Source organism: Apis cerana, linkage group LG1 (assembly GCF_029169275.1).
Source record: "Apis cerana isolate GH-2021 linkage group LG1, AcerK_1.0, whole genome shotgun sequence".
Classification (NCBI taxonomy): domain Eukaryota; kingdom Metazoa; phylum Arthropoda; class Insecta; order Hymenoptera; family Apidae; genus Apis; species Apis cerana.
In genome coordinates, this window is record NC_083852.1 from 5,988,381 (window position 1) to 6,009,735 (window position 21,355).

A 21,355-nucleotide genomic window follows, 5' to 3' on the forward strand; every position below is an offset into this window, starting at 1 on the left:
TTTTGTCAAAAAAAAAAAAATTATCCGTTTTCTCAAAAAGAAAAAAAAGAGAACTCTAAAAAACAAAAAGAATCGAGAGAAACACAAATACGTCCAACTCAAACATTCTCTCTGCCGATTCTCCAACCTAATAAACTTCAAGATTCCTCTTTAAATTAAGTCCAACTCTCTCCCTTTCTATTTTCCTTGTCCACCACTCGAGAAAGGAAAACAAACGGATAACACTTTAAAAAATATTCTTTTCGCTCATTGTTCCCTCCGGTTCGACAGCTGTTTCGTTTATGTTTCGTGTGGCGAAGTGTACATACAAGAGTGTGGAAATTGGACCGAGGGAATTTGGACAATGGGTGGGGAAACGAAAATTGCGGATCGTTTTTAAACTGAAATAAAGCGAGATTTTAATGTCTCTCTCTCTCTCTCTCTCTCTCTATCTATGACTTTTCAGGTCACGGTGAGAACGGATGCCCGATCGAACCCCTGTTGTCCACTGTACGTTTCGACTATCATCTGTGCCCAGTCTATTTTCCAGGATCGGCAGTATCCGCTTTTGTTTGCTGACATCGTACTTTTTTTCGATTCCTCGATTCTTTTTCCCTCATATTTTGGACTATCGATACACTTACTGACAATATATAGAATGTTCGATTAGGCACGCATCGTGAAACAAAAAAATATTTTTCTTCTTTTTTTTAATTTCAATGAGCGAAGTGAATAAAACAAATCATTAGTGTATTATGGATATTTATGGATAGAATATTTATGGATAAAAATGATTTAGTTAGATTGAAAATTAAATAGTGATATTGATCTAGTTATATTCAGGATTCTAGTGATTGTTAGGGAATTTTTTATCGTCGAGTTAAGCCTCTTTTACACGACTTGAATTTATACAATATTGCAATCGTGCATATTATGTAGAATGTTAATAATAAGTTTTAAAATGTTAATATATTCGTGATATACTAATTTTTGGGTTTGTTTTTCTAACCTTTAAAGTCAATTTTCCAAAGATGTTGCAAGAATGCTATATTAACTCTGTATATAAATTCAATATAACCTTTAAAGTTTTAAAATGCATATAAATTTTCATGTTAAAAAAATCTTAAGTATATGTTTGAAAGAAAAAACCAATTTTAAGTTAATGTCATATAAACATGAACAAAAATCGAACTCCTTACCTCTAAAATTAAAGGATTAGAGGAAAATTGTTCCCTCATCAACTTACATGTAAACTTAACACGTGATCAATTTTGTGATTTTACTACTATTATCGATCTTATCGATTATAGCTTCCTAAATAAATGACACATCCTAATTCTACGATAATCATTTACTACTGTATATTTTTTTCATAAGAATTTTTTTTGATTGTATCACGAATAATAAATGCATTTACACAGAAAGATTTAAGAGATGTATTTAAGAGAATAGGAGGATTGGATGTGTTTATGCGGAGGATCTACATATTGAAATTATTAAAAAAATGGTTGACCTGTTTTTGCCAGGGAAATAAGGATTTGAATGATGCATCCTACGAGTTCTTTCTTTCATATGGCTGATTAACTCTCTCTCCTCGACCTCTTTCTAGTCTTTTATGTAAATATCAAGACGTAGCCTTTGTGGAGTGACTTCTTCACTTCGGTGACAGTGAGGTTTTATAGGGATTGCAGATTTGGATATGTTTCATAAATATTTTCTTTTTTTTGATGATCAAATTGGCTTTTTCCTTGGTAATAAGAATGAATTTTTTTTTGAATTTTGTTTAATTGATTGAGCGAGAATTAAACATACATAAACTATTCTAATTAGATTTAATTTTTTACGTATAGTATATAGTATATAGATATAGTATAATTTCTAATAATTTTTATTTAGTAATTTCTTTATAATCTTTTGTAAATACGAGTTTTCGAAGAATCTTTTTTTTCCGTATAATGACAATTTTCAAAAAAAAAAAAAAATATATCGATAAATATAGAAATTTATAGGGATTCTCTTGTAAGACTAAAAAAGATTTATATTCTCGACTCGAGGAGAATATTTATTATACTTAAGGAAACTTTCTAAAACTTTCTTTTAAATTTTTTTACAAAAACTTGTTTAAGCAAAATCATACTATAATAACTTTATATCTTAAATCAGGATTGAACATCATCGAGTTACATTTTTTTTCAAATAATTATATGAATAGAATATTTATATTATCTCTTTTTATTTTAATATAAATGATCCACATATTATTTATTTGTATTCCAAAGAATTTCATACTTTTCATGGTTTTCAAAACTATAAGCAACAAACTTGAATAATATATAATATTTGATTTATTTATTTCATTATTTATTTCTATTTCAAAGAAAAAATTAAAAAATGTTTAATTTCTAATCAAAATGGGAAAATTATTTTTGTCATAATTTCGAAATTTTTTAATTAAATTGTTCGCATGATGGAACATAGAAATGAACAATTATGAGAAGGAAGAGAGAGTTATCGGTTCGAATTGGGTTAATTGTCTGACAAGAGGGTTCAAATCAAATAGGGTTCCAATGATCTGCATTACGACGTTCATCCAACTCTCCGAATATTCCATCGTTGCATTTACGGTTTCTCGTCGAATGGACGCTGGAGAATGCATCTCGAGTTCGGCTTGGCCCATCATGCAAGAACAATCGTATAATCGTCTCAAGTATGTTCGTTATCAATTGAACGACACGTAGTTTTTAACATATTTTTATTTCATCGTTTTTTTAACGATTTGCGATAGTGGATATACTCGTTTTAAAATTCATTTTATTTTTAATTAAGATTTCCAATTTCTTTATAAATTTTCTTTTGCTATTGCTCTATAAGAAATAAAATAAATTGGTAAAGATAGATAATATATTTTATAATTTATTTTTCATTAATAATAGATATATGCAGATTTTGAATAATTGAAAACTAATATTCATTAAATAATAAAAATTGGAAAAGCTATTTATATTTAAGAAAGATTATACTATACAAATTATAAAAATTAATCTATATTAAATAAATATTAAATTATTAATTAAAAATAAATTTGAATATTTTTAATACTTTTAATACTTTTATATTATAATTAAAATTTCGTTTCATTAGTAAATATAATGATAAAAGAAAATATTTTATTAAAATTTTTTATAAATAGTATAAAAAAATATTTACAGAAACGATGCATAAGATGTGATCAAATTGGCGAGGGCCAGAAGGACTCGCTGCTTCATCATGTCTTGGGACTGATCCTCCCTTACAATACGTCCTGATTCATTCATCAATTCGTTTGAAACGGCCAGCGTTTTAGATTTCTTCTATTTCTGAAACAAAAGATATAAACAAAGATTATTAATTTCTCTGATATATGAAGATATTTTCATGCATTTAACGTTTAATTAAAGAATAAAGAAATTTAGTAAAAAAATATCTATTGCAGTGAAAAGAAAAAATATTATAATTTATTTCTTTTTGATGCTTTTTATATACTTTGCCATCTCTCCTTTGAGAAATTCCTTTATCATCAAGCCATCATTCATCGAATAATTAATGAACCACAAATTTCTCTTTTTTTTCTTTTTTTTTTCATCATTTGCCAATCAATTAAACTGGAATAATTTTAAATTTTATTTTTAGTCGTCGACGAGGGAATATATCCATCGACGACACATTCAACGAAATTTCACCATTGATGTCCTATTTTGAATAACCACTCGAATGCATCGCTTTCGATCCAACTGTTTCCTAGATAAAAATATTTCTCTCTAACATGAATGATTTTTTATAAGATTCTCTTAAGGAATAATTCTTATGTGTATAAATATTTTCATTTTATAAATTAGATTAAATCAATTTTTACAAATAATTTATATAATTCAAATATTTCAAATTTTTAATTGATAAAGTAATTAAATTATTAATTCAATAATTTAACATTGATCAAAAATTTAAACAATAAAGAAATTTTTGAACTATATAAATCAATTTCAAAGATTGTAACTGATTGACTTTTGAATTCTCTCTGATTTCTTACCTTCTGAAATTGTGAATATATATTTATGAATCATTCATATTGTTTAAAATATGGTTATTCCTTGCTTCAATTTTCAAATAATTATACTTAATTTTTTAATTTTTAAAAAAAAAATCATATCAAATTCTATAGTTTTTTCATAATATCTTTCACAAACAATTCAATTAAAAAAAAATCTCGATCATTGTAATATCTCGAACGAAAATCATCATATCGAACAATGATCACGCCCAAACACTTTATGTATTTATAATGAGAAAAATCCGTTTCCAATTACGCGGTCAATCAACGATAATTAATACTATATTGTGGTCTGAATAAACGTGCAACTATAGCTAATTGACGGTTGGAGAAAGGAATTAATTCGTTCGCTCTTTCTTTGTGGTCTGAATCGTACTTCGCCGACAGAGAAACACAAAATATGGCCTTTCCCATCGTGTTCTCTCGTTTGAAAACGAGAAGGCCGCAATTCCAATAAACAAGCATCCGAATGGGTAAATATCTGGCACTGGTAGTGTACACACACGAGCATGAAAGCAAGAGAGGAGAAAGGTAGTAAAAGGTGGCGTTTGACTTGCAATTTAGCTCGTCGCGGTATCCGTCGATAATCAGATCGCTTTTCGTTCGACGGAGGCTTTTAACACTAGAATTAGTAAACTAATTGAAATGATCGTTTTTGGATTTTTTATTTTTTGAATATATTTAAATATAATATTTTTGACAAAATTAACATAATAAAACTTTCTGTGTTTACAATAGAAATGATATCGTTAATGATATCGTTATCGATAAATATCGATAATATTAATATTAATATCGATAATTCAATATATCGATAATATCGTTGTGATATAGAAATTCTTAGTGAAATTCTTATTTTTTCTTATTTAAAGTTATTATTAAAGATATTATTAACGATTATTTATGAATTAATGATATCTCATTGAATTTTCGATATATTGAAAATATCGTTAAGATATCGATAATACGAACAGAAGTGAGTGAAGTGACTTATAGATAATATTTAATATTCTGAGAAGAAAAAATAGGAATTTTAGTTATTTCTATCTTTTAACAATATTTTAATGAGTACATTAAAAACTAATTATTATAATGATATATTAAAAAATAATAACAAGTAATGTATTATTTCTATTGTGTTATCTTTACATATAATTATTTCATGATTTTCATGAATACATTTCGTTTTCGACAAATTATATCAAAATTTGTATATACGTATATACATTGAAATTAGCAATTTGAAATTGAAAAATCGAGATTAAAAAAGTGACAATAAAAGTGCCCAGCAACGTATTTCATTAACTGTCAATTTATCGCTATTGATTTCAATAGAATTCGATATGTTTTAATTAAAATTCGTGGTTGGAAAAAATTTCTATCTACTGACTTTCCTGTCAAATCAAATGAGAATTATTCAGGAATAAGGATACATTGATTTTCATACCTATGTTATCTCGAAATCTTCGGAAGGTAAGTCATATCAAATTTTTTTAAGGTGTATCCTTAACAAAGCATGTATAAATTTTGACGTGTAAATAAAATTATTTGACGGTCATTTTTATTTTTGGCAACACTTTCTTTTTCGTCAAATAATTTTTATATTTTCATAATTTGCATAAATTAAGATAAATTTTTTAAAAATTTCTCTTTTAATAATTATAACATTTCACGAAATTCAAATATCATCTTATATCATTTTTTCACATTTTGCTTTATTCTATTATTATTATTGTTATTCATGTGAATATTTCAGTGCATGTTGTTTTTTCACTTTCTACTTTTCTATAGTATATTTATTCGAAGTTAAAAGCGAATCAACCATGGTATACCCGTCGAATCCACGGCTAATGAATCGGGTCTTGGATGCCGTGGTGCATTTGTGCGATGGTAAAGGATCTACAGCTCGAGATGTCCTCGATTATCTTCGACAAACTTCCAAGAGTACGCCGAGGAACTTGACGATGCAGGTGACAGTGGTGGAAACGTAAATTAATTTCGTACGATTCGTAGTGATTCGACATTGTTGATTGAAATTTCACCGTTTCATATGCGATATAAACTATAAATCAACTGTGATATTTAATAATAATTATTAATTAGATATAAGTCAAATTTTTAAATTTGCAAAATGCTTATTATTATTATTATCATTATTTTCTGCGATTTGAAATTTAGGATTAGTAATTACGATTCTTTAATATTTCGAACAAATTTATTTACGATGAAAAATAATTATTGAACAGAAAATGAATCAAAAACCGTGAAAAAAAAGAGAATTGAAAATTATTCCCTGTGATTATTTTCGAATTGCATTAATATTTTATAGAAGAAAATTTTTCAAAATGTTTTTCTAAATATTTGAAGGTTAAAAAATTAAAATTAAAAAAATTTTTCCAAAAATTTTCAATTATTTTCTAAATTTATCTACGTAAAGCTTCTTCTCTTTTTAAAATTTTTTACTCGAACTATTTCTAACCTAAAACATTAATTGAAAAAATATCCAAATAAATTTTATCGATGTTTTCTCTCATCAAAACAATTCATAAAATCTTTGAAAATCACAGGAAAACCATATCTAAAGGACTAGTTCTTCCTCAATTTGTAAGATTTTATAATTATGCTGCAGATGGTTGTCAAACAATTTGAAGCACTTTAGGAATCTTCGAACGTCTTTGACGATCCATCAGCCATTTCGAAGCTTGCACCTTAGAAGAAGGAACACATTTTCAAGCATTTTCTTTAATATTTTAATTTTTAAAGTTTATAAACTCGATCGGGAAATCTTTATCTTATATCATAGATAATTTAAATCGAGAAACTTGAAAATTCAATTAACGATAATAAAATAACAAGAATAATATATTAATAAATAATGAGAATAAAATTATTTATATTATATCGCAGAAATCTTTATACATTTTCCACAAGAATGTTATATGACTGTATATACGATTTCATGTTGCTTGTATCATAAAATAATATTAAAAATTAGAAAAAATTTTGTTGAGGTTAGAATTCAAAATTCGTCGCATTTGTTACTTCTTACGAAATAAATTTTCAGGTTCATCGGGCGTTGAAGCATGCGGTGAATGCCGGTTTGTTGCGGCACAGAAGTGGTCGTTACAAGGCAGTGTTCACGTTAAATCCAGCTCCGATTAAACAGTCCGTGAACGAGAGTAACGAGCAAAAATCGATCATTGAAATGAACATGCAGCAGAGACCATCAAGCGTCAAAATGATTAAAGAGGACAACAACAACAGGTTAATGTTTTATTAATTATCACCGAATGATTCAATAATTTATTACAAATAATTCGTTGAAATTGGGACAAATGATTTAAAATTATGTATATTTTAAAAATGAAATAGATCAGAAAATAGGAAATGAAATTATGTATTAATAATTATAATAGAAATAATAGTGATTAATTTTAAAAAAAAATGTAGATTTTTATTTAATTTTAATTATTTTATTTTAGATTATTGCCAATTTATTAAGATTTAATAACTAGTGATCTACATATCAAATTGCAATAATTAATTATAATACATTAAAAATAGTGATTTAATAATAAACACCAGAAGAAATAAGAGGAAGAGAAAATTATGTATTTAGCATTTTATTGAATGTAAAGAAAATTGAAGATTCGTTTTCATATCGAATAAATTGAGAATATTCAATCACATTTATATAAAGATCGTGTATATTTTTAACAAAGATGCTTTGAATGATTAAAATTATACGCATAATAACGTTTCATTAATCTTCTACTAGTGAGACACTTTAATCTAATTAATATTCATTATGTAATACAGTTACACAAGTTCTCTCGTCTCCGTAAAATGATGTTAAACACAGTCAGAGAGAATGTCGCGTACTATTAAATTGGTATGACTACTTAACACTTATATCTTTGTTCTAAACAATTCTCTATTCCTCATTTAATCATTATCCTTTTTATTTCATGAAAGTTGAATATTTGAATGTAAATTTGAAAGTTGAAAATAATTCAATGTCTAACAATTATTTTTTTCATTTTATTTTAGAAAGATCAGTTAAATATTTAACTATTTTTTAAAATTAAAAAATTAAATGACTTTCATTTGTAAGATTGATTGATTCGCAATAAAAAATCAATTTCTTTTAATTATCGATGAAACAACATTCAAAAATTCTTTAAAACATATAATAAAAAATTATTATATAAAATTAAAATTCTTTAAAATAATTTCCAAGCAATTATATTTCAATATTTATCAAGTACACAGATATTTAAAATTATCTAATAGAAATCTAATAGAAATCTAATAGAAATAACAAGTTTAATCAATGTGAAATTCTTATAATATTAAAATTGTCGAATTGTACATTTTAAAAAATAACTGTTCAGAAATAAAAACTATTCTTATTAATTATAAAATAAAAATAAAAATAAAAAATATAGAATATTAATTCAATAATAAAAAATTATTATATTTGATATTTTAATTATTAGTGTGTGTTTATTCATTATTCATTTTATTAAATTTCAAAAATAATATATCAAACTTTAATCGTTTAATATTTATCGTTAATATTATTATATTAAATTTTTTAGTTATTACTATACATCGAGTACTATTTTGGGGAAAGTGAAACATCCGTATAAAATAAACAATAGTCCGAATAGAGAAATTATATTTCAGTATTAATGTCTTTTGATTTAACATTGTAACATTGTTTTCGCTAAAGATAATGAAAGAGAATGGAACTTTCATTTTAAACTGACATTCCTGGAAAATTAGATTTCACGAAACTGTTATCAAAATTATATTCAAAATGTAATTGTATTCAAAACATTGTATATATATATTTGTATATTGCTTTAAATGAATATTTTTTCATTTAAAAATATTTAAGTTGAAATATAGCGAAAAATCTTTGATTCCAAAAATAATGATTTTTTCTCAGGAATTTTTAGAAGATTTTCATGGTTTCAGAAATATAGAGAAAATCTCCATGATCTCTATTATGATTATAATATCATAATATAAAATATTTTCATAAATAAAGAATGAGATATTTTTCCCATTTAAGAATATAATAAATTTTTATGATTTGAGTTATATTAGTTAGTAATATTATAGTAAATATGTGATTAAATAAGAAAATTTTCATAATTCTACTTAGTGAATTTTTTTTAAAGACCTCTAGAATATTTCGATAGAGAATTCATTTATGATATAAGTTTATTTAAAAATATAATAATTTCTATGATTTTATTTAAAAATTTGTATACAAGATTTCAATTAGATATATAATAGAAAATCTTCAGATAGACAACAGGATTTTCTTTTTCTTCATTCTAAGATATCTATAGTTATAACAAAATCCATGATCTCAATTAAGATAAATTTCTATGACCTTAATTTGAGATTTAAATTCTAAAATTTCTACAAATTAATAATTAAAACATAATTAAAGAATCTATAACATCTATACATAATCATTTTACAATCCAATATAACCTAACCTAACTTATTCTTTTTTAAGACGGAAGCGAAGAAAATCACGTCAGGAAAGAAAACGAAAAAACAATAATCAAAGAAAACGAAAACACCACAGTAGGTCGAAAAAGATTGACGAGCTGAAGAAAAATATCAGCGAGATACGAAAGCTCAAGTACAAAGAAAATGAAAGTGGCCGGTCACCGCGAAACAAAATTTCGACTAGCAAAATGAGAGAAAATATTGGAAACCCGTCAGGTTCGTCTGCTCGTAAAAAGAGCGATTTGAGACCAAGAGATTCTAACAACTATAGTGACTTATCAGACTCGAGCGATTATGAGGATAAAAAGGTTAAAGGTAAATTACTTATACGATAAGATATGAACTATATAGAAAAACTAATCTGCTCTATTAAAGAGTACAAATGATAATTATAAAATTTGATGTCCGATATACTTTATTACATTTATTTATATATGATATTAGAAACAAACAAATCTGTCAAAATGATGGATTTTATATTTTTTATTTTATGATTACGGAATTTTTTTTTTGGAAAAATTAGCATTTTTATCGAGTTAGAACTATAATTACGTATGCTTATTTATCAATTTAAATCTGACAAAATTTATATTTTGTAATATCATTCTTTTGAAATTGACTATATATCATTAGTAATTTAAAAAAGAAAAAGAAATTAAAGCAAATTTATTTAGAATCGAATCTAAAAGTTTCTCCACTTTAAATCTAAAATTTAAAATTTTTTATAAGATTTTTTTATATAAGACAAGAAATACGATATTATATTAGAATAGATGGATATCTAGGTAGCGAATATTTGGTATTAGAGAGAAACGTTTTATCGAATATCTCGATAGCTTAACTGATTAAAGGAATCGCCTGACAAACGAAAGATCCGGTTTAACTTTGATAATCCGTTGGATCGATTCTTTTTCTCTTAGTCATGCGAAATACTTCCAAATGTGTTCATTCGTTTTTTTTATTGTTCAATCCTGCTGATTGAAGCCATGCATCAGAAATTTGAATTTATTTTATCGTAATAAAAGATAAGATAACGAATTTAAATAATAAAATATTTGAACAATGATTGTTTTTAAAATTATTTTTAGTGACAAGGAAAAATATGCCAACAATGTGCGACGAATATAAATACGAAGGAAATGTAAAACAAAATAGAAGATCGATTTCGCGGAATCGAAGCCCCCAAAGACAAAAATCTCAGCAATTGCACAAATATTTTAACGATATTAACAAGACAAATAAACCAAATATTGCTGATATTGAAAAAAACGAGGAGGCTCAAGAAGAAGAAAAAAACGAACCTAATAACAGTGGAAGTGGTAGCACATTGTGAAATTGTTGAATCATGTTAGACTATGATAATCGATCGTAAATTCCTTTTTTTTTAAATATATTTTTTACATCGATGTCGTACAAAATTCTTAATGATATTTTATTCTGTACGTTTTAAATCTTTGTAGCAGTATGTAGTTTAAATACATACATTATCTCAGTAGGGAAATGGGCAAATTGTTGGATTTATTAAAAATTTGTAATATTTTTTAATAATTTATATGTTATATCAACATTATAATAATAAATTTAGAAAAATTTGGAAAATTTGAAAAACTTTGCAAAAATATAATTCAAATGATGCTAATCTTTGAATTCTTTCAACAAAAGAATAATTTATGATGGGAATAACTTTCAAAATAATTGTGACATCATAAATATAGAAAAAAAAAATATGTTTAAATTTATATAATGCAAATTCAGAAAAATTTAAAACTTTGAAAAAGTATATTTCAAGTTAATTCCAATAAAAAAAATTATACGTGTAATCAAATATCCAGATGTCAAATAATGAAGAAATTTTTTTTATCCTCGTGAATCATATCATGATGATGACTATCATCTTTTAAAAGAATATTTCCCAACAATAGTGGAAAAGCCTGGAAGCAAAACATTTTTCAACGTAGCATGACTAAAGCTTTCTGCTGTTTATCGGTTTAGCCAATGGCGTTTTTCTTGTTGTGCAACTTCTCGATACAAATTTTTTATCATGTACTTTTTTCTTTAAATCTTTAAATTATACTTAGATTAAAATCATAAAATTGTATTTCAAAATTGTGCATAATTGTATTACTTAATTTATTATTTAAACTCGATTTGAGCGTTTAATTATTAAATCTTAGTTATTAAATGTTATTGAATAACAATAAGTATTTCTTTTCGATTATTAAGATATTTATTAACGATAGGAAATCATGATGGATGCAGAGTTGATGGATTCAATTTCGAAATGAAGTTAATAACAGTATTGAATTTTGAGTATTAAATTTCAGTATTATTTTAACATTTTATCATATTGACATGCTAATCTCTATCTTATAGCCACTTTGATACATTGGTTTATTGAAATATTATTCGAATTATTATTGGATATACTTTCAATATTAATTTAAATTAATGAATTATAACAATTATTCGAAAATTATCGAATTAATTACTTGATTAAATTCTATTTGATCAATGACAAAGTAGTAAATTGTGCAAATTCTAATTTCTAATAAATTACTTAAGGAATATGTGTAATAATGAAATAAATAATTCGAATTAATAGAAATAATTGTTTATCATACTTATATATATGTACATATTATAATAATATTTCTTAAAAAAAAATGGAACAAATGATTTTGAAAATTATTATTAATAATAATTAGACATCCTGTATATGTATATATATCTCCAGATATTTTAAAATATTAGAAACAACAAATACTCAATAATACAAGGAAGGAATTTTAATTTTAATTTTCGAAACTTCAACTATTTTTAATTATATACATTAATAAATATTATTTGAATAATTTTCCCATAATTTGGTACATAACATAGCAGTTTGTACATACATCACACGAATACGTCTTTGTTACGACATTTATTTTTTAAATATGGCTATGAAAATTTTTTAAACAGCGTACATACTCTTAAAAACGAATCAAACAATGCGTTTTCCGAAATTCGTATCTTTTAAGTTTAATTAAACGAATTTTATCCATGGAAAAATCTTCATATAAAACAGGGCATGTACTTTTTTTTCCATTATTACAAGAGACCATTGTTTGTGAATATACAAAGTATTCCATGTGTTCTGTGGAGCGAAGTGAAATCAGTGAAAAAAGTCTACATAAACGCGTACTGTTGTTGATATTGATTCTGTAAAAAAATATATACTGTTGATATTGATTCTGAAAAAAAAATATGTGATATTTTTTTTTTTTTGAAAAATGACAATTACGTCTTCCATTTCATTCAGAAAGTTTTTAAATAGATTACACTATATCTTTTGAGAACAAAATCATTTAAATTCACAAATTTCACTAAATATATTACACATCATATGGTTGAAAAAAAATTTATCATATTGCAATGATTCTTAAATTCAAACGCTCGTTAAAAAAGTTTTAAAAAGAATTAATTTACGATTATAAGCATGGATAAAATAATATCTAAAATTTTACGATTTTAATTTTAAAAAAATTTTTAAAATTACAAAATTACAAAATATCCTATCTTTGAAAAGAATTCATCACATTGCACGTGTAACAAATAAGTTTACGTAAGTTTATTTAAGTTTAAATTAATGACTAATTTCATTAAAAATAATAATTTAAACTAGAAAGTTTTTAAATATATTACACCACATCTTTTGAGAATAAAATAATCATTTAAATATTTTTAATTTCATTAAATATATTAAACGTCATATTGAAAAAAAATTCATTATTCATTATTAATTCATTATTTCAATAATTCCTAAATTTAAACGCTCGTTACAAATTTTAAAAAGAATTGATTATAAGTATGGAGCAATTATGAATAATTTATTCGATTTAATTTGCATTCGATAAATAATAAAAAAAAAAAAAAAAAGAAGAGAACGAGAAAATCATCCATATTATTATATTTTTATGTAGTTATAGTTTTAGTTTACACTAGAATATTGTTGTTTTTACTATCTTTTTATTTTAAATTTTCTACGAAAGAATTTTTATATTCGTTTCGATTTTTCTTATCTATTTTTTTTTGCTTTTTTCTTCTTATTTGCTTATTGATCTTTTTTTTTTTTTATTTTGTTTCGTTTTCATTGGAAGCTCGATTAAATTTTTCTCACAAAGTAATACAAAATTAATAATTCTAAAGAGAAAAATTTGGGGAGTTCATATGCAAAATTTAAGAATGTTAATTTTAATAATGATTTCGATAATGATTTTTTGGATTTAAGTAATAAAAAATTTTTTAAAATGCGCGCGTTTAATGTTTTTCATGTAGAATAAAATGTTAAAAAATATGATACAAGTTGAAAAAGAAAAAAAAAGGAATATAGTCCGTATTTCTTCTTTTATATATTTTTATTTTTATCCTTTATATATCCTTATAACAACATCATGATACATTTTTACGCGCTACTTTCAGCAAAAATTTTTAAAACCTTTTAAAACATAACAACATCACGATCAATTTTATTCATCATCTCAAAGTTCACTTTTACTATTTTTTAATTAATTAAATCACGACTTTGCACGATGTAACAAAATTACCGAATGAATTTATAAAAAATAAATAGAATCTCTAGAAATTTTGAACGTTATTTTTTTTATTATAAATAAAACATTTATTTATTATCGAAATGAAATTTTTTATGTGTCTCATAAATTATAACTATTATTATAATTTATTAAAACAATTCTTTTAATTTTCTAAAAAAAAAAAAAAAAAAAAAAAAGAATTATTTAATTTATTTCATAATAATTCATTTTTATTATTCAATATTATGCAAAATTGTAAGTATCATAAATTATGAAAATACTTGTTTTTATGAATATTTACATTGTTACATGAATATTTATTTCATGTAAACAGCCTTTCACACGATTATTATTTTTGTTAGAGTGATATCACGAGCTATATTGGCATTAAATTGTCAGTTATTTTTATTACTCTTATCTTTCCAAATCCGAATTTCTTTATACGTTCCTCTTTTCCACGTGCGAATAGATTTGCAAAAAAATCTTTGTATAAAAAAAAAAAAAAAGAAAGAAAGATTAATTTTCATAGAATGGGCACATTCCATAAATTAATAGATTTGTTTCAAAAATTACGTGTTAAATATATATTATGAACATACTTCTTATATATGACATGTATATAAGATATGTATTAATATAATGAAATTCTTTGAAGGATAGATTTTAAAGAATAACACAAAAGTTGATATACAAAAATTAAGTCGATTAAGTGTTTACTTGTTAAATTATAAACAATTAGTTTGCGTTATATAAAATATGATTTCTTTATCTTTGTTATATCATTTTCATTGCATTTTATCTAACAGTGTTTTTTTTTATCTCATTTTATCTAACTCATATAACTACGTAAATAAATACGTAAATAAATAATCTAAGATTTTTGTATATTAGCTTTTGTATTTGTTTTGCTCTTTAAAATTCAATATTAATACGTTTGTTATTATCGTTCAAAAAGAAACACTTTGATTAATTATTAATTGATTAATAATTTTATGTAACAATTAAATTTATATAATATAAAAAAAATTTAATAAAAAGATTTAATAAAATGAAAAATGAAAATAAATGCAGCTAATTATATTTTATATATCATGTACAATTATCGTTATTACCTAAAATTTTATAATTATTAACAAGTTTAATTAATTAATATGATTATTAAGAGAAATACGTTAAAAATATAAATTTCATTTAACTTTAATATTAAAGATTATTTAACTTTTTAAATAAAAGTTTTTCGATAGAATATATATATTTACTACGTATAGATACTATTTTGCATTTCTTTTATTTTATCACTAAAATTATATAAGTTATTAAATTGATTATACTAGTAATTAATTAAGATTAAAATGTTATTTTTATTGATAATTTGTTAGCTATTTAATTGTAGGAACTTTTAGGTATGCATTCTTTCTAAGAATGATACTGAAGAAAATAATTAAACATATATAACATTTTTTTCTATTTCAATAAAAACTTTTAATGCGAATAAGCACTTTTGCTATTTTTTCACGATAAATACGAAAAAATATGAAACTAATCTATTTGACTCGATTTAGTAATTTTCTAGTTATTTTTTTATAGGGGATAATTTATTGGACAGGATCCGTGAATTTTTTGAATTCGTCCAAAAATTTAAGAAATGAAAGAGAGAGAAGTGGGACGTAAAGAAATATCTTTGAAAAGTTTTTGCGAAGAATCGGTGATAGAAAGTTCTCGTCGGATAATTTATAATCGGTTTTTAGGAAGGAAGATAAAAAATGAAAAATGTCGCGAAAAGGATCTTCGTTACGGGATGAATTTTCCAGTTGTATGATACTTGAAAATATTCCTTTAATTGCGGTAGTTAGGTAAAGACTTTTCAGTTACATCTTTCATAATCTTTTGATAATCCTTTCGTGAATAAGATATTAAAGGAAGAAATTGTTAGCAAGTTTTGCGCGAAATGATATTATTACAATTATCGAGTTTATTTTTATAAAAATATAATAAAATATTTTACTATTTACATATTAACATTATAAAATATATTTATATTTATAAAAGTATTGTATTTATATTTATATTTATAAAAGTAAAAATATTATATTTAAATAATATACATATTTAAATATGAAAATATAATAATATATAGCTAGTTTTAACATAAAGCTAATTTCTTTCCTGAATAATTCATAATTTCCTGAATATTTCATTGATTAACTTTTAACATATGTATAATTTTCATTAAAGATAAGTATTTTATTTTTTTTTCTTTTCTATTATAATAATTTTTCTTCATTATATTACTGTAGAATGAAATAATAAATATACATAATAATAATATATAATAATATACATCAAAAATTAATATGGAATTACTTTTTTTTTAATTGATATACTATTTTTGCTACTACACAGTATGTATGACTTTTGTACATATATTTAAAAAATAAGAGATGAAATTAAAAACTGCTAAACTCTTAAATATTCTATTTTTTCCTTTTTATGCACGTAATTAAATTTTTCATAATTATCGTAATCAAATTTTCCTCCGTTAAAATTAAATTTTTAATGCATGTTTGGGATTGAAGTTGAGAATCTTAAACGAAAATCTTCTTTTCGGATTCGATATTTATTTTTATCGTTTCATAAATACGATGAATCATATGATGAAATTCGCGAAGTATGTGAGATAAATATTCATTATATCCCATAAAAATATTGTCGCCCATTTTATAGCATCACGCATGAGGAGTTCTATCTTTCTTTAAATCGCAAATTTATGTTTTCTACAATTCTTATGCCACTTCTCTCGAGTTTATAACTCATACGAATGTAATCACATAAATATTCTGCTCTTCTTTATCTTTATTTTTATTAAAAATCTTTTCAACATTTTGTATATGCAATATATTATAAAAAAATTTCTTCCTTTTTAATATTATTAGTAATTGATAATAATATAAAACTTTTCTTTTAATGATAATTTAAAAATGTTACTAGTAGCAATAATCAAATTTCGTTAATAATAAATTTTGCAATATATAATATCAATTTATCTGTATAAAAAATAAATTTTGAAAATCACTAATTCGATAATTTCCAATATCTATTTTACTAGTCAAAAATTTGAAATGGCTTTTTCATTTATAAGTATATCGAATTTCGAATTTGAAAAATTAAATATCAAAAAGAATTTTATTTAATTCCCTTTTTAATCTGTTCTAAACTTTTAATCAATAATATTTGCTTATTTCGAAAATTCATGATTATAAAGATAAATATCTTATATTCTCCCGAAAGAGATATTGTTATGTTCGACACGTCTAGTCATAACCTTCAAATAAGTAAAACAATATTACAATTCATTTATGCAACGAAATGACATCGAAATGTCGCCTATTTGATGTCGTCGCGAATTATTTGAAATCTCCGGTTTCAAATAACCATTCTTTAACATTAGAATTATCAATCTACAATATAATATTGAAATATAAATAATATACATAGAATTAATATATTTAATGTTATTTTCATATTACTAGATATTACTAGGTATTAGTATTATTTTCATAATATGTATGTAATATTTATATGAATATCGAATAACATATAGATAAATACAATATATACTTTAATCAATTTCATATAATATTTAAAAATATATCAGGAAATATCAATAATATTGTAATAAATGTATTTTCATTTTAAACAAAAATTTTATAAAGATTTAAAGTTTCCATAAAATTCATAATTCAATTCATTTTTGTAATTATGCAAAACTTTAAAAAACAATATTTTTTATAGGTAATTATAAAGACAAAAAATTTTTGACCAATTAACATCGAAGGAGGCATAAAATGAGTGACAATAAAGAGGGTGATTGGGAATACTGGAAGAAACAAAATTATTATATCGTTGACAAGTCCTCTTTATCGTGAAAACGATACCCACTTTCTTACCACTTTTCGAAGGTTCCTAGATTTTATCGCGATCCTCTCAGTAGCTTTTGTGTTTTCACGATGGCTGTTACACATAATTAAAGAGATACAATTAAAAGATGAAAATACGCTTAAAAGTGAAAATTTTCTTAGAAATAGAGAAAGATTTCGAGCGTTTATTTTTTATCGTTCTCGTTTTCGTATTTTTATCTTATATCAAATTTATGGTAATATTATGGTAATATTCTGAATTTTGTTTCTAGTTTTTTTTCTCTCTAGTTTAGAGAATTCTTTGAATTCTTTTTCATTTTTCAATATCCTTGCTTTAGTTATTTTGATTGTTATTGCAGAAATGTTGTAATAATTGATTTGTAAGAAAGAAATGTAATATCTTATGATCTAATTCTTCAAAATGAAGAAAGAATATTTCGGTAAGGGGGAGCAAACTTTTATGATCAAACTTTCTAATCAACCTAAGAATTGAACTTGCATCTTCGTTTCGTTTTCGTGAAATCAGATTCTCGATATGTATTGTGCACGATATATTGTATTTCAAGTATTGACAATGAACTCAACGAGTTCATTGAAAAGATTCGTTGAATGAAATACACGTAATAGAATAGCTTGTTTAAGATTACAATAATTATGATTTCGAATATTGTATAATTTTAATAGAAATCTTAATTGCATTTAATTGAAAAGTGAAAATTTTAATTTCATTATTTTATATAATGATTATGAAAATGAAATTAAAATATATAATATTTTTCTTTAAATAAAATAAAAATTTATTTACACGTTTCTCTTATCAAAATTCTATCCTTTTATCAATTTATCAGAAAAAAAAAAAGAATTCAAAGAATGCAAAAATAGCACTTTGATTAATGAATGCAATTATCGTTGCATTAAAACGATAAATTTTTTTCCTCGACTCATTATAAAACTTTGCACTTTCATCCATTTCGTCATGTTTCTCCTCCATAAAAGTGTACGTTTATATAGTAAAGATATGAATCGTTGAATAAGTTACATTGCATTGCATGTGAAACCAATTTACGAGCATCAAGTGCGAGTTTATACGACGTCGTACGGAAAGGTCGTTAAAATGAATTCTCTTGAAAGAAGTTTCATCATCTCGGAGGATAATTTCTTACCAAGCCTAAAAATAAAAAAAAAAGAAAGAAATATATGTTTTAAAGGAATATACGTGCATTCAGGATAAGTGTGTATATTCTGATTTTTTTTTTTAATATCTTTTAATTTATATCATAAATTCTAATATGAATTTTTCTAATATTTTTTAATTAATATTCTAAATTTTTCAATATTCAATATTTTAAGTATAAATTTTCAAAGTATAATTTTTTTAAAAATTCTTAAGAAAATTAATTAATAACGCGAATAATATTTTTTTCGAAAAATCAAAATAAAAAATAAATTTGATTTAACAAAGTTGATATATTGATTGCATTATAAAAAAAAATTGGAATAAACTATTTATTTTATCCCTTAAGAAAAATAAATATATCGTTACACGCGACATTGTGCACGATTTATTCGAATAAAAATGATCCTTTTTTTTTTTTTTTTAAGGATGTAAGGAAGACTTTCACGAGTAACTATATTTCTCTATCCTCATTATTTATAACCATTTAGCTGGAGGAACACTAAGTTTCACCAGGAAAACTTATTTGTTCTAACAGTGATTTTGTTTTTTCGCATAACGAAGTGTCTTTGCCCGCAACATGATTAATGTACGCCATTTAAAAGAAGCTAATGGCGCGCGTTTTTCGATGACCTCGCGTTTCCCACCACTCTTTTCACCCTTTTTTTTGGAATTTCTTCGCGTCGATTTCTTTTACAAAAAAAAAAGAACAATTTTTTTATTCTTCTCTCATTTTGTTCTCATTTCGGTAAACTGGCAATAATAATTCGTGTCAAATTCAGTGATAATACTAGAATTTAATTTTTATACGAAACGAATGATTTTAAAGTTATAGATGAAATTTTATTTTAAATAAATGTTGTTTTAACTTGATTTAATTTAATCACAGATTTTATATAAGATAAAATATATCATATTGATCATGATACGTGAAAATATGAATCATTTGGAGAATTGAAAATCAATTATTATTATATTATGAAAGATGTATTATTTATATAATTATTTATATAGTTTTTAAAAAGTCTGCGTAAAATTAAAATAGGATTTTTAATATGACAAATTTTTTCATAACAAATATATATAATAAATATTTTTTAAAATTAAAATTAAAATTAAGAAAAAATAAGTATTATTAAAAAAATTTTTTACAAAAATTGTAATGATAATGATTCACATCTTTGTATCATAAACAATATGAAATAGGATAATAAATTTATGAAATACACATTATGAACGTTAATGATACAATATGCGACATATTTAGAGGAAATTTAATGGAAATTAGAACATTAGATGGAAAATACTTAATATCATGAGTATTTGTTGTCGTTCTATCTCTTTTTTATATTAATCTATTCGATTTGCAATTTCGTAAACACATTTATTTTCGTATTATTTCGATGTGAATAATTTTACGAAGATTACGTGTGAAATTATCAATATCCTAATGTTACAATTTTCGAAAGAATAAACATAATTTTCCAATATCGTTCGATGTAAAAATCATTGAAATTATAAAATAAAAAAATATAAAAAAATTTGATTTTTGAGAAATATATATTTCTTTTACAAAATTTTCTTTACAAAATGAATTGATAATTAATAATAATAATAATGAGATATAATTTAATATAATTTTGTAGTTTAATTAATTTTTTTAATCTAATATAATTCGATTTAATCCAGGTCACAAAAATTTGAAACATATCAACCATAAGATCTGACAAGGCTATGGGATAAAGATGTAACTTATTTCAACTTTCAAAACTTTTCTAAGCTCTGCGAATTAAGATACGTATCAAACTTTTTTCGTGTTTGGTGGTACGAAGATGCACTCTTCCAAACTTTTAAAGCATCTTCAATGAAAGTAAGGGACAATTTTACCCAACAAATGGAGAATGAAATTCTTGTCACCATGGATTAAGAAGTCTAATTTTTGTAATATTTCATACAATTATAAAAATCGTTGATAATTTTCATTTCATATTTTAAGAATCAATATCTTATATTTACTTTTAATGTTTTAAAAATTCATGACTTTTTAAAATTATTAATTGAAATATCTAAATTTCAATTAAATACTTTTAAA

General features: G+C 23.5%; 2 protein-coding genes across 3 annotated transcripts in view; one reads left to right on the top strand and one right to left on the bottom strand.

Moving 5' to 3' along the window:
- LOC107994929 (gamma-aminobutyric acid receptor alpha-like) overlaps nt 1-21,355 on the bottom strand; it is a 44,238-nt gene that overhangs the window by 21,646 nt on the left and 1,237 nt on the right. For both annotated transcript variants that reach the window (XM_028665259.2, XM_028665260.2), the window contains exon 2: nt 3,187-3,335. In XM_028665259.2, coding sequence (XP_028521060.1) covers nt 3,187-3,293 — 107 coding nt within the window. In that variant the 5' untranslated portion in view covers nt 3,294-3,335. The remainder of the gene's footprint in view (nt 1-3,186; nt 3,336-21,355) is intronic.
- On the top strand, nt 5,835-12,203 carry LOC107994930 (arginine/serine-rich coiled-coil protein 2-like). Its single transcript, XM_017052093.3, has 4 exons — nt 5,835-6,036; nt 7,131-7,330; nt 9,603-9,913; nt 10,687-12,203. Exons 1-4 carry the CDS (start codon nt 5,890-5,892, stop codon nt 10,929-10,931), a joined length of 903 nt encoding a protein of 300 aa, XP_016907582.1. The 5' UTR covers nt 5,835-5,889; the 3' UTR covers nt 10,932-12,203.